The sequence below is a fragment of the Alosa pseudoharengus genome, unplaced genomic scaffold, assembly GCF_046254945.1.
Source record: "Alosa pseudoharengus isolate Yale_2024_CS ecotype anadromous, Long Island Sound unplaced genomic scaffold, YU_APseudo_1.1 YU_APseudo_1.1_scf_10, whole genome shotgun sequence".
In the NCBI taxonomy this organism is placed as follows: Eukaryota; Metazoa; Chordata; class Actinopteri; order Clupeiformes; family Clupeidae; genus Alosa; species Alosa pseudoharengus.
Genome location: NW_027468565.1, coordinates 16,860,780 through 16,874,927, shown reverse-complemented (window position 1 = coordinate 16,874,927; position 14,148 = coordinate 16,860,780). Strand labels below are relative to the sequence as shown.

Sequence of the window (14,148 nt, the reverse complement as noted above, 5' to 3'; positions counted from 1 at the left end):
CTCAAACGCTCTGGTGCGCGGCTGGACTGTGTTAGCATGTTGCTATGCTAGCGGGCTTTGACGGCAACTAAGCGTAGAAGTAATCAACGACATCCACGTTTTACCGACTTAAATACAGTTGCACGAGTAGTTGATAGAAATGCTACGGCCACGCAACATGAAACGTGGCGATTTTCCAAGCGAATAAACCGGAGAACTACAATGTGTGGCGCAATAGCACTTGGGAGTACTTCGACCTAGCGTAGTAGTATTGTTAACACCTAATTGTAGATCCTATCCACCACAGAGTTTAGAATCCATGCTGGATCGAGCCTCAGCCTCTCCCTCCCCTCTGAGCGAGAGAGAGGCACACACACTAGAGATGCGCTGATGGGCTATTATTTCAACCATAACTGCATAGCAAAACTTATCATCCATCAGCCATCCATCAACACCAAAGTTTTTTGACCAATCTTCGAAACGGCACCCGCCCACCATCCGCTGGTTGTTTTAATGTAGCCTAGGCTATATGGGTGATGCAGCGCTGCTGACGTGAGGCTAGAAAGCCCTTGCCTGTTCTAGGAAGACTGATCCAATGCAGCAAATATATTAAAAGGCTAAAGTCGTACATTGGCTATGTTGTAGCCTATCCCCAGAATATCAGCAGCAAACTCAGTCTCTGTCTCGCAAAACAGTCTCCAAATAAAACGGCCTGTTGCCTATACTGCCAGCTTGTGACAATATATCGTCCAAAATGCTTGATTGCATTGCATTCTCCACATTTTAGCTACATTTTCATGTACCACATCAGCATTTTTGTTCAGTGAATCTTTTGTAAATTGCTTTAAAATGAATTGCGCTGTCTGTCTGAAAAAGACGCGCTCGTGCAGTCAAAATGAATGGGAGTCTTCAGAACAGGCTTTCAGTCACCCTGACATAACAGTGTGTAAAGTAGCCTATAATGTGAATGACTTGTTATTTTATCAAGGATTTCTTTCTTTTTGCAAAAAATAAAGTACAATAGGCATTAATTAGTAGGCCAGGAGCATGTTGAAATTATGTGGCAAATTGCGTTTTTTATTACAATGATAAAATTGTAAAAGGACGTGACCGAAGCTGAGGCAAGCCAGGCAATAGGCCTATAGGCCCGACGGTAATTGTAAAGCAATTTACAAAAGATTCACTGAACAAAAATGCTGATGTGGTACATGAAAATGTAGCTAAAAATGTGGAGAATGCAATGCAATCAAGCATTTTGGACGATATATTTTCACAAGCTGGCAGAAAAGGCAACAGGCCGATGTGCGTTTTATTTGGAGACTGTTTTGCGAGACAGAGACTGAGTTTGCTGCTGATATTCTGGGGATAGGCTACAACATAGCCAATGTACGACTTTAGCCTTTTAATATATTTGCTGCCTTGGATCAGTCTTCCTAGAACAGGCAAGGGCTTTCTAGCCTCACGTCAGCAGCGCTGCATCACCCATATAGCCTACATTAAAACAACCAGCGGATGGTGGGCGGGTGCCGTTTTGAAAATTGGTCAAAAAACGTTGGTGTTGATGGATGGCTGATGGATGATAAGTTTTGCTATGCAGTTATGGTTGAAATAATAGCCCATCAGCGCATCTCTAGTGTGTGTGCCTCTCTCTCGCTCAGAGGGGAGGGAGAGGCTGAGGGTCGATCCAGCATGGATTCTAAACTCTGTGGTGGATAGGATCTACAATTAGGTGTTAACAATACTACTACGCTAGGTCGAAGTACTCCCAAGTGCTATTGCGCCACACATTGTAGTTCTCCGGTTTATTCGCTTGGAAAATCGCCACGTTTCACGTTGCGTGGCCGTATTTCTATCAACTACTCGTGCAACTGTATTTAAGTCGGTAAAACGTGGATGTTTTTGATTACTTCTACGCTTAGTTGCCGTCAAAGCCCGCTAGCATAGCAACATGCTAACACAGTCCAGCCGCGCACCAGAGCGTTTGAGTGCACGTAAGGACACGGGAGAGGTATGACTCAACTCGTGAAAGTTAAGGTAAGAACATATATTACTACTGACATTGGGTGGCGTGTTCCTTTAAGTAAACAGATGAAGTTGTTGAGGTATAAGTTGTTATGTTGATACATTCTTAATAATCACAGCATTTTTGTAGATCAGGAAAGGTTAGTGCACCATTTCCATTTATGTTCAAATCACCATCCTGTGATGCTTTACATGTATAATTCCACATAAAACAAAGACTCTAAGGATTATTGGAGTTTCATTGTGCAATATACAGTGGAGGGAATAATTATTTGATCTCTCATTGATTTTGTAAGTTTATCCACTGACAAAGAAGTTAACTGTCTATAATTTTAATGGTAGGTTTATTTTATTATACCATATAAAATATACAGTATCTGCACATAAATGTATGGCAATTCATCATATTTCCAAAAGACTAAGCAGTCAAGTAAAGATTTTAGGATGCGATATTTTACTATCCAGAGACTTGACTGTGTTAACTAATGGTGTAGCACCATATTCTCCAAAAGTTTCACACTGAGTCAGAAGTTTTCCACAAACAGCCCAATCAGAAGTGTGACAATAGAGGGGTAACTGTATATTTTGAGTGAAGCATGTGAGGGTATGATGAGTGTTGTTATTATGCACAGACAAAAGAACCCTGCAATAAAACAAACTCAAGGAAGCAAACTGTAAGGGAAAGGAGCCATGCCACCCCCTGAAGAGCCATTTCCTTCATTTTAGTCTTTTATGACTGATGTCTGTATGACAGCCTGACTGAAACTGATGTTATCGATCATTCATTCTATCACTATGTGCACAGCACAACACACCATTGCAATAAAGCACAACAGTGCTTCTTATCAAGTCAGTCCTCAAACACACAAATGAGCATACCATCAAAGAATGAGGTTACCTGATGAGGTTATCTTTATGAGTTAATAACTAATGATCACATTGTAATAGGCAAATAAGCATCTGACTCTGGCCTGGGATTCATACCTGTCAACACTCCCGTTTTTCCCGGGTTTCTCCCGTATTTCAAGGTCATCTCCGAGCACCCTCCCGTTTTGTTATTTCTCCCGGAAAACTCCCGCAATTTGCATGGCCATCAAACTTCATTTTAAAATAATTGATCCATTCAGGTTGCCAGATTGTGTATGAAATACACCCTACACATACACGATCACTTAGTTTCAATTTCAACCGTTTTGTCAGGCTAAAACCTGGCAACCCAAAACCCAAATAAGGAAGCGGGTGCCGACTGCGCAGCCTGAGTCTTGTCGTAAGCCATAGCCCAGACAGCAAGGTGACATTGAAAATATATTGATTTTCCATCAAAACCATCAGAATGGTTGACATTGAAATCTCAACACTAAATAAATGTTGAATCACCATTGCAATACTGATGAAAACCTGACAAATGTAATGTTGATTACAGTGGCATTGGAACAATGTTGATCTATAGTTAGCGTGCAACGCCGCCCCCCGCCCCACCACCACACACACACACACTGCTACCGATGCACCGGCAGATTTTGGGTATAACTTCTGCACACACACACACACACAATATTTGTACCTATTTTATTTGTACTCTCCCATGCAAACAATTGAAAACTAGGTTCTCCATGATAAAATGTCAATAAAAGAAAATTTGAATCTTTATAATTGATTGGACATTGATTTTTGGTTTACCTGGTGATGACACAGATGTTGAAAAAACATTGATATAGGGTTGACCGGGAACCGGATTGTTGAAAAGCCATTGATTTATAGTTGACCGGGAAATATGATCGAAAAGTCATCGAATTGTAGTTGACCGGGAGACCATCGATGTGGTAGACCAGCGGTACTGCACCACACACATCTCATTTCTGAGTCCATATCAGGTAAGCATGCATTTTATCTCATATTTGCTCAATTGTAGGCTACTAAATTGAACATTCGTGTTTATTTACATGGTGCAATATTATGCAGGCATTCGTATGCCTATCAGAAGTAGGATACCATAATTAAAATGTACATAATGTCACTTAAGTAAACAGTTACATTTAGTAACGTTAGTTCTGCCAAAATTATACCGTGATAAGTTCACTAACGTTACAGACACAGAGCTTCATAAACCTACAGTGACTTAATTAAGTTAAGCAAGAATTGCTTTCTTCGTTTATTTTGTGGTCAGATGTTAGATGTAGGCTACATGGATGTTGCTGTCAAAGTTGTGGACAACGCTCCTGTAACGTTAACGCTGCTGCTAGATAACGGGAAACTAGATCAGAGGCATAGTTTGTCATCTGAACGCTGTGTATAGCTAAGCCTTACGATGTTTGCAGTCATTGTCAAGTTAGGTTAACTTTTCTGATAAAGTTAGCATTTATGCTAGTGGAATGTCAGATGATCGGATATTAAGTCGGTATAAAATGTTTAGCCTACATTGTCTAACACTTCCCAATATCATCACCACCATGTAATTGTCTGTCGGAAATAAAGTCCGTATTATACAGCCTCAACAAAATGCATTTCCCCCCAGAAATATAAAATGATTTAACTTACCTAACTATGAGATGGCAAGATGATCTAGCCTAACATCTATGCATAACAGTTGGAAAAACACGACTACTACTGTAGGCTACATTAGCCCATGTGGAATGCTACGGTCTGATATAATCGCATGTGTTACAATGACCACAGCGGGCCAGAATTAAACCGAAAACTTGACTTACTTGCACCTTACACAACGCAGAAGTCTGGATGTCCAGTTGAAAATGTTACGTCGTCGTAATCCAAAATGTTATTAACAATAACCGACTCCCATATTTACTTAGCATGTCCATTGGAGATCAAACCCATGCTTGTGCCTGGTTGTGTAGCCATAACGTTACTCATGTCACATGAGCTGATTGGGCTCTCGCGATCATATCAGAGGAAGTTGCATTGGTATTTATAAAAACAAAGTTGGCTAATTTAATATTCAGAGTTACCAACGTTGGTATTGGTGATTAATGTTAATACACAAAAGAAATACTTGAAATATGATTTATTTATTTTAAGATATATTTTCAATTACTAATATATGAAGCAACGTGCTCACACTTACTGACTTGGTGGTTTTAACTTAGGTGCTGAATCCCTCATATAGTGATAATGTATGAAGTTAGCACGGACAGCACTCACAGTTCTCTTTCAAACTTTGAATCGCCATTTGTTGGCGATTACAAGTTTGAAAGAGAACTGAGTGCGCTGTCCTTGCTTACTTCATACATTATCAAGATATATTTTCAACAATATTATTGTTATAGGTGGCCCCACATGACTCGATCACATACAGAAGAGTGGAACATGGCATGCTTTTATTATCTTAAAACTGTACAAACAAATTGGCAAAAAAGTACTAGTTCCATTCAGGCACTATAGCGTATGTGACAGAAAATTAGTAACATGATATAGTACCTTACTTAGATATAGTGAACGGAGTCCATTGTTTATGAATGAAAATGGTTTAGTCTTTAGAAAAATCTTTGCAAGCCCAGTTTAAAAGAACATGTCATTCTGCTTTGTGGGGAAAATAGAAATAGTGGATGATTCTGAATTAAATTGCTGTTTACTGACACTGTGATTTACTTTTTGTCATTTATTTTCAGATCATTAATCCACATCGTTTTTCAAGTAAGCAAGTCTGAGAATCTTAAAATCCCCGTTTCTGATTCTGCACACCACATGCACTCACAATGGCATCACGCTGGTCAAAGAGGCGCAAATGTAGGTCAATGCTTAAGGTCACAGAGTCAGAGATACTAGAGCAGTTTGAGGAGACCTTTAATAATACAAATATACAAGGCAACACTGACACAGCATCAGAACATGTAGAATGCACAAGGGAAGTAGTGGATCCAATTGTTTCAACCTCTACTCAGTCAGTAGTAGAGGAGCTACCAGTTATAGGGAACTATGAGCTCCCTATGAGCTATGAGCTCCCTATGAGTTTAGAGTTCAGTGAGACCCATGAGTCAATAGACACAACTCATATTGATTCAGATGATACTGAAACTCCAACTACAGAGTTTTTGATGACTGGTCTGAGATTTTGGGCCTCTACATTTTCAGTCTCTCTGGTGGCACTAACTGCACTTTTGAGCATTTTGCGCGTGTTTCATCCAGAATTGCCTAAAGATGCTAGGACAGTTTTGAGGACGCAAGGTCAAATAATAACTAGGAAGATGGAGGGTGGGGAATACTATCACTTTGGACTAACCAATGGGTTAATGTCGAGGCTTAAATCTTTGACTCTCCCTGCCAACTTGAACATACTTAAGTTGCAGTTCAATATAGATGGGTTACCACTATTCAGAAGCAGTAGGCTTCAGTTCTGGCCAATCCTTGCCATGGTAGATGTAGATTACACCAGATCTCCCTTCATTGTTGGCCTGTTCTGTGGGCTTAGCAAGCCTAAAACTGCATTGGAGTTCTTGGGCCCATTTATTGAGGACCTTAATGACATTCTGGAGAGGGGTATCATTTATAATGGGCAACAGCTAATGGCAAAAGTGTGCTCGTTCATTTGTGATGCCCCTGCACGAGCCTTTATTAAAAATACCAAGGGTCACAATGGCTACTCGGGCTGCGATAAATGCATTCAAGTGGGTGAATGGCAGGGGAAAATGACATTTCCTGAGGTCAATGCTAAATTAAGAGCTGACGCAGACTTCGCCTCCATGATCGATGAGGACCACCACCTGACTCAAACGCCGTCTCCCCTAGTTAGTGTAGTGAAAATGGTGACAATGTTCCCAATTGATTACATGCATGCATGTTGTCTTGGGGTAACCAGAAAAATTCTGTATATATGGATGCGGGGAAAATGTCTCGCAACTAGGTTGGGCAGTAAAACAATTGGGGAGATTTCTGTGAAGTTGAAGGCACTGACACCTTACACTCCAACTGAGTTCAGTCGCAAACCCAGAGAACTCGCAGAAATTGATAGGTGGAAAGCAACGGAGCTCCGGTATTTTATGCTATACGCTGGCCCTGTAGTGCTGAAAGATACGATTCCTTTGGAGATGTTTAACAACTTTATGTTGTTTTCTGTTGCTATGCATCTCCTTTTGTCTCCTGGGACATCAGCAAAAATGGTGGACTGTGCTCACGAATTGCTAATTTCATTTGTGAGTCACTTTGGGCAGCTATATGGCAGAAGTGAAATAACGTACAATGTCCACCAGCTGACACACCTGGCAGCAGAATATCGTCTCTATGGTCCCTTAGATAACATTGCTGCCTTTCCTTATGAGAACTATTTGGCCCAACTGAAACATTTACTGCGCAAACCTCATTTGCCTTTACAGCAAATAGTTAAAAGGCTTTCTGAAAGAGACCCTCAGACACCCCAAATCGACAAAGGCCACAAATTCATGCACCTCCATCATGATGGTCCATTGGTGCCTCATTTGGGACATGGGGATCAGTATAGAAAGGTTGTAACTAAACATTTCACCTTGTCATGTAGGTTTGGGGATAATTGCATCCAGATAGTTGAGGACATCGCTCTTGTTGACAACATAGTAAAAGTAGCTGAGGAAACATATGTGATCTTCCGGAAATTCACAAAGAAGGAATCTTATGTCCAATACCCCTTCGAATCAGCCAACATTGGCTGTTACAAAGTGTGGGACTTAAGCAGCGGTGTCGGTGTTGTAAAGCTCCAAATAATAAAAAACAAATATATACTTTTCCCCGATAAAAAAGAGTTCATAGCCATTCCCCTCATACATACAAAGTAAATAATTTTTCTAAAAATTCATAAAATTCATAAAAAGCGGTTCATAAAAAGCAGTTCATAAAAATCAAAAATCAGTTCATAAAAAGCAGTTCATAAAAAGCAGTTCATAAAAATCAAAAATCAGTTCATAAAAATCAGTTCATGTGTTAATAACCATCATCTTTACCATAAAAAAATAGCATGAAGCAGTGGTGCCTTGTAAGGTTCAACAGTGGTGGAACAGAAGTGGTGCCACACACATGGCTTCAGGGGGAGAAGGTGTTCTGGCCTCCATACCCTCCAAAGGAGTCTGGCAAGGTCCGTGCTGCCATCAGGAGGAGGGAGGAACCAAATGAAAATTGGCAGACTTATGAGCCTGTCAGGGTCCTCATAAGCCGAGGTGGGTATTTTTATGTATATTGACATTTTATCATAGCCCTTTGTATCAGTATCTCATAACAACTCTGTGTCTGCAGATACCTTTGAGGAAGCTGAGAGGTGCCTGGAGAGATATGTGAAGCAGCAATGTGACACCACCGATATCCAGTCAGAGGAGGAGTGCCAACAGCCTCTGAAAAGGAGAAAGAAGTAATAATTTCCAAATTCACAGTGCAAAGTTGTTGAATTGTATGTGCACATGGCAATCCTCAGAAATATATTTGTTTGCTGTAACATCGGAATAGTTGACATTTTGAATATTTCAGTAACTACAGATGAACAAATGTAAATACTGCAGTGTATTTATAGTTTGTCCACGTTCACTTCTAGACCAAACCCAATCTACCAAAATTTGGATGACTCTGAGGAAGATCAACCTCGGAGTAAATATCCCCGAGCTCCAAAAATTTTGTTCCCAGGTACAGTATAGTAGGTGTTACGGTTGTGTTCACTGTGTTGTCGGTTCTCCTCCCATTCTCTACCTCTGCTCAGGCGCACTGCATCTGAGGACCTTGATTAGCAGCACCTGACCAGCTGATTGAGTTAAAGGCTCCAGTATCCTGTTCCTGACGAGAGACCTTTGGTGTGGGGACTGCTGGCTGTCTTGCTGCTTCTCAGCCTGTGATTTTGTCTGATCTTGATTTGGACTTTGTCACGTATTAGTTTAGTGTCTTGATCTTAATAAATCCCACTGGTTGGGTGATTTTAAAGGTGTTATTATTAGGAATTTGGGTCAATAGTGGGTTTTTGTTTGCCCCTAAAGGGCTGTCTAAGGGTGGGGTGTAACATAGGCCACATTGTAGTTTGTGTAACAAAGTAAGCAGAGAAGCTAATTCAGCGTAATAACCTGTAACGTCTTTTATACCACCCCCCCCCCCCCCCACCCCCCACCCCCCACCCCTCTGTCATACACACCAACAGCCTCCGGCCCTCTGCAGTCTCCCTCTCCATCCTCCCAACTCCAACTCCAACCTCTAGCCCCAGTGGATTACCAGACGCTTACCACTCTGCAGTCTCCCTCTCCATCCTCCCAACTCCAACCTCTAGCCCCAGTGGATTACCAGACCACTTTTAGCAACCCAACCAGCTACCAGACTCTGCCCACCCCAGCCAGCTGCCAGTCTCCGCTGCCCTACCCCAACAGCCAACCCATTACCTTCTCTGCTGAAGATTTTCAGTTCCCCCTCCAGTCATTCGTGCCAGTGGCTTCTGCCGGTACTCCTCGGTGTGCACCCCATTTCTCTCCAGAAGGTATGTTTTAGAAAAGAGAGTTTCATGTTATTCCAAATACCTATACCCAGTCATATAGATACAAAAATGTTTCTTCCATATTTGTCACAGACTCAAGAGACTCCGCCAGGCAGCTTTTAAAAGGCAAGTGCAAAACTGTTGTGCCTTGGGATTATCATAGGATTCCATTTATATATGAACGGAATAGCCCTGTGCATTGAAATACCTAAAAATTACAGTGGTTTGCATTCTCTATCAGAAGATAGAGACAGTTAAAAACTAACTGTGCATTAAATATTGTGATTGGTCGCTGGGGTGAATCCCCTACCTATAGTATTTAACATCCCTTGTGTATATTTGAAATTAGATTGACCATTTGAAGAGTTTGGTTCCAAAACGCTATATCCACCATTTTCATTCATTTTCATAAATCATTTTACATTTTGTTTTGCAAGTAATTTCAGTAGAACTGTAATTGGGTATTATTTGATTTTTCGTTACTCAATCAAAACAACAAAACAGCAATTTGATTGATATTACCTTAACTACACAATTACAGAACGTGAGCTTTTAATGTTTTTTAAAATGGAGATATAGCGTTTTGGAACCAAACTCTTAATTTCTTTATTTTACGCTTGTTTACATTGCAAAATAAAGGAATGCTTGCACTCAACCCAAAACTATTTGTTATTCCTGTCAATAGATGTAACCTTGCAGAAACTGCTCACCACGGTCACAGAGTTGACTAAGGAGGTGAGGGACCTGCGGCAAGACTTCAGAGAGTTCCGCCAGTCCTGTAGGTGTGGCCAAAGTGCTGGGGTGGTGGGCTTGACTGAAGAGCCACTGCAACTGCCTCTACACTGTATGGAGGAGCTGGAGAACGCAGAGGTGATACTCCAGTCCCAGGAGGCTAGAAAGGCAATGGTAATTATTCAATGATTAAATAGTGGTCACATTATTTTTCTGATTGAACTTACCTCAGTGTTTCCCATACATTGACTTATTTGTGGCGGCCCACCATAATATCAACATTGACCACCACACAATGATTTTCCAGGTTGCACTAAATTGTGCTTACATCTGATTAGCATCATAACCACGCTGTGCTAATTTGTTAAAAACTGTTCTATTCAAGTTAATTCTGCAAAACCACCACAAATGGAATTCAATTCTCTGGGAAACACTGTACCTGACTGCACAATTTTGTTAAACTGTTTAACAAATCTGTTAAACTATCTGTTTAAGCTCATCCCAGACGAGGATACAAATCACCCTTTAATACATCCCATTCAAAAATGTCTGTTTTGGCACATCTTTATCAATCTCGGTTAAATTTAGACTTGACAATTGACAAACCTACATAGAGCAACATTACATCATCTTTGAAAAAGAGCCTTTTTAAATTGTTTACTTTTTAAACTGAATAGTTACTTTTTTTATTTTGATAGGTGGCCCGCTTCACAGTTATTGGGGGGACCACCCTGGAGATCAGGGTCCGGCGCATGCTGGCATACAGCATGACCAATGAGCTGGCCTCAGGCCTAAACTGGGCTGGCAAGAAGAACAAGGATGTGGCCAAACAGAAGCGGCCCTTTAAAGAAATGGCTCTCTGCAAATGCATGTTTGGTAAGTTATTCTCCTTAAGTATGAATGCAGTGCAGTAAAACAGTATGCCCTCAATTGAGTAAATAAACTCAAGCTTCACACTTCTGCCCCATCCTATTCAATTTACAACCAATTGGACTATGCAACAGGGAATTTCTTATTTATTTAGTTGATAATTTTTTTCATTTTGTCTTGTCTATTGGTGTAACGGGTACGCTGGCAATTACGCCGCTCATTTAGGCATCTCTTGTCTTGTGTGTCGTTACCACTCCGCACACCAGTGTCGCACTTTGCCGCTGCCGTCGTGTATATGTACTATTTAGCTCTATTTTGTCGGCGGCGCTCAATAAAATACATTGTTGCCAGTTAAAAACTTCGGCGCAGATGTGCGTGCCTAATGACCGCGCACTCACGTGGGCACCAGCATCCACAGTGGCACACTTGCCACGCACATCAGCGCAGACGTTTTTTAACTGGCAAACACTGGAAAATAATGGATTTTAAATAGCAGCGCCAAATAAATAGAACTGATTCGTAATCTAATTGTTGGCGGCAAGGTGCGACTGGTAGCACAACTCGACAAGTAGCCCAGTTTGACTGAACCGATGTGCGTTGGCCTTTAAACGAAAATGGGAATGAGTGAAGCCTGCTCCTAATTCGGCCAATTCGCTTTTCTGTAGTTCGTCTGAAGAAAGGGCTAACCTGAGGCCGAATCACATCTGGCAGGCGAATCTCTACCTCAGCTAGGCTATTTCTCTAAATTGGGTAACACTGGATAGACACACAACCTACAGAAGAAATTAAAATATTGTTCCTCTGGTGAGAACGGAGAAGCACTCCACACAAATTGGAGCCTTAAATCATAACTGGTAGCCTAACTTAGGCTACGTGTTTGTCAAATAATTTCATCCTAAACTAGGCCTATTTGACAGACTTTTCCAAAATTGATGTTAAAAACGGCTACATTCACATATTAAACGTTGCCTTTGTTCTGATAAGACTTACCAGTTAATGTTTCCAGATGCGAAGTTTGTTGTGGTGTCCCTTCTGCCACAAATTACCTCAGTGACTCTTCAGACCAGAGTGGAAAAATATCGGACCAGCATCATCCAGCACACACATGTGACAGTTAAATTTCGCGCCAATCAAAGAGTGATCACACCATGGATCACACACGTAACATGTGATTTAGAGAAGAGAGTGGCGCGTGGGCCTGTGGTGACGTCATTTGTCCAGCTGAAGGGCATGAGTGGAAAGCATGGGCGCGCTCAAATTAAATTAGGCTATTAGGAACAAAGTCCTTTTAGGCAGAAATACGCGTACATAATGCTTCACAACACCAATCTTGCAGCGGCGAGATCACAACACATGATTGGCACGATATCTTCACAGCACCACATTATTGGCTCAATGTATTCACAATACAGCACATGATTGGCTCAATGTAGGCTATTCACATGTCGACTTTTGCCGCGGAAGGGGTGTGATATGTGTGCCATATTGCGTTACAAACTAACACCATATGCATTTCTATTAGTACAAACTAACACCATGCATTTCTATTAGTTTCTATTCCAGAAAGTCTCTGGGATAGCTGTGCCACAGACACACACACACTTTTTTCTACATTTCTACATGGCCTAGGTTATCAAGTTTAGCCTATATCATTCACAGGCATAGTAATGTTAAACTGAAATGTACTTTTGCTTGTGTTCTATTTTAGATGCACTGACTCAACGACTGAGTACGGCAAATACTTATGAATTCGCACAAGCTGTGCAGAAGTGGCTGCGCTACGCCCCAGACCGAGCTGGAGGAGCTGGACGACCGACGCAGAGTTAGCGTTAAAAGAAAAAAACAGAAACAATACAATAAAAACTATTGTTTATTTTTAAAAAATGTGTGGGGTGTCATAATTGTGCTAGTCTAGGCTAAAGCCTTAAGATCTGCTATAGTTTCTCTGTTCTATATTTTGCTAGCCCATATCCTGGCTGTCGATAAAGCAGGATCAAAATAGCCTAATAATATTTGTAATATATTAATTTAGACCTTCAGATTAAACCTATACTGAAATAGCCTACCATTGAAGTTTCGTTGATATGCTGGGATTTCAACATTGTTTCAATATCCATTGTAATCGAAATACCATTGAAATCCTGTTGATCTCTAGGTATGATTTCAACGTTGCTTCAATGATAATAGAGGGTGCAACATGATGAAGAATCAACATCGGAGTTCGACGTTGATTCAATGACTTTATCGTTGACAGCAGGATGTTGATTTAACATCGTTTCAATTACTATTTGCTATCTGGGAGGCAAGCGGGCTAGTTGAATGGCCTACTATTAAGTGTTGTTGATACACTGAACTTGTGCCCTCGGAACCAAATCTGACAGCAAGCAGCTTTGGAGTTTTGGAAGTAGGCTGCAGGCAGGCAGCTGGTGGATACATAACTGGCATAAGGTTCAGTGTTTATACCGGATCAGTGTTTGCATATTTAATACGTTTTATACACGTGTTTCAACACTGCATTTAGGTCGTTGCTTTTACCTTACCATTACCTTACGCATGCCAGTTATGTATCCACCAGCTGCCTGCCTGCAGCCTACTTCCAAAACTCCAAAGCTGCTTGCTGTCAGATTTGGTTCCGACGGAACAAGTTCAGTGTAGGCTATAAACAACACTCAATAACAGTTTATGTGATGTGTTAATCAATTAAATTCCCAACAATTTCACAACAGCTAGTTCTGGAGTATAGACAAGTGCTATTTCAAGAAAAAGTCCTTGTATATGGGTCTAGAGGCATTTCTTAGTAAAAGTTGGGAACAGGACTTTTTATCATAATTAACATGTGCTGATTCCAACTAGCCCTGTTCCCAAGCAGAATTTTGAGTTTTTGACCATCTAATTAGCATAAACAAAATGGCTGCCAAAATGGCGATTTTGGGCACTTTCTTCGGACAGGCATCATTATATCATGTAAATAAATTAATATTGTTCACATCTGTGCATCTCAGAAATCTCCCGTGGGCAATAAATAAAAAGTAAAGGCTATGAAAAATATAAAAATGCAAAAAAAAATATTATTATGCTAATTAACCTTATTATCACCTTATTATACTCTTGACTATGTT

The 14,148-nt window shown here is 40.8% G+C and overlaps 1 protein-coding gene and 2 long non-coding RNA genes across 3 annotated transcripts; 1 reads left to right on the top strand and 2 right to left on the bottom strand.

Annotated features, from left to right (window-relative positions):
* Positions 1-5,234: 5,234 nt before the first annotated feature.
* On the top strand, positions 5,235-9,630 carry LOC143102338 (uncharacterized). The gene is made up of 6 exons (XM_076265865.1): positions 5,235-5,652; positions 7,942-8,141; positions 8,218-8,329; positions 8,510-8,598; positions 9,101-9,430; positions 9,521-9,630. The coding sequence occupies exons 2-6, from the start codon at positions 7,943-7,945 to the stop codon at positions 9,628-9,630; spliced, it is 840 nt and encodes a 279-aa protein (XP_076121980.1). The 5' UTR covers positions 5,235-5,652; position 7,942.
* On the bottom strand, positions 5,786-8,311 carry LOC143102345 (uncharacterized). The gene is made up of 2 exons (XR_012982576.1): positions 8,222-8,311; positions 5,786-8,066 (listed from the first exon to the last, which is right to left on the bottom strand). It is a non-coding gene; the product is annotated as an uncharacterized LOC143102345 (long non-coding RNA).
* On the bottom strand, positions 9,336-12,745 carry LOC143102351 (uncharacterized). Its single transcript, XR_012982577.1, has 3 exons — positions 12,020-12,745; positions 10,138-10,319; positions 9,336-9,421 (listed from the first exon to the last, which is right to left on the bottom strand). It is a non-coding gene; the product is annotated as an uncharacterized LOC143102351 (long non-coding RNA).
* Positions 12,746-14,148: the final 1,403 nt, after the last annotated feature.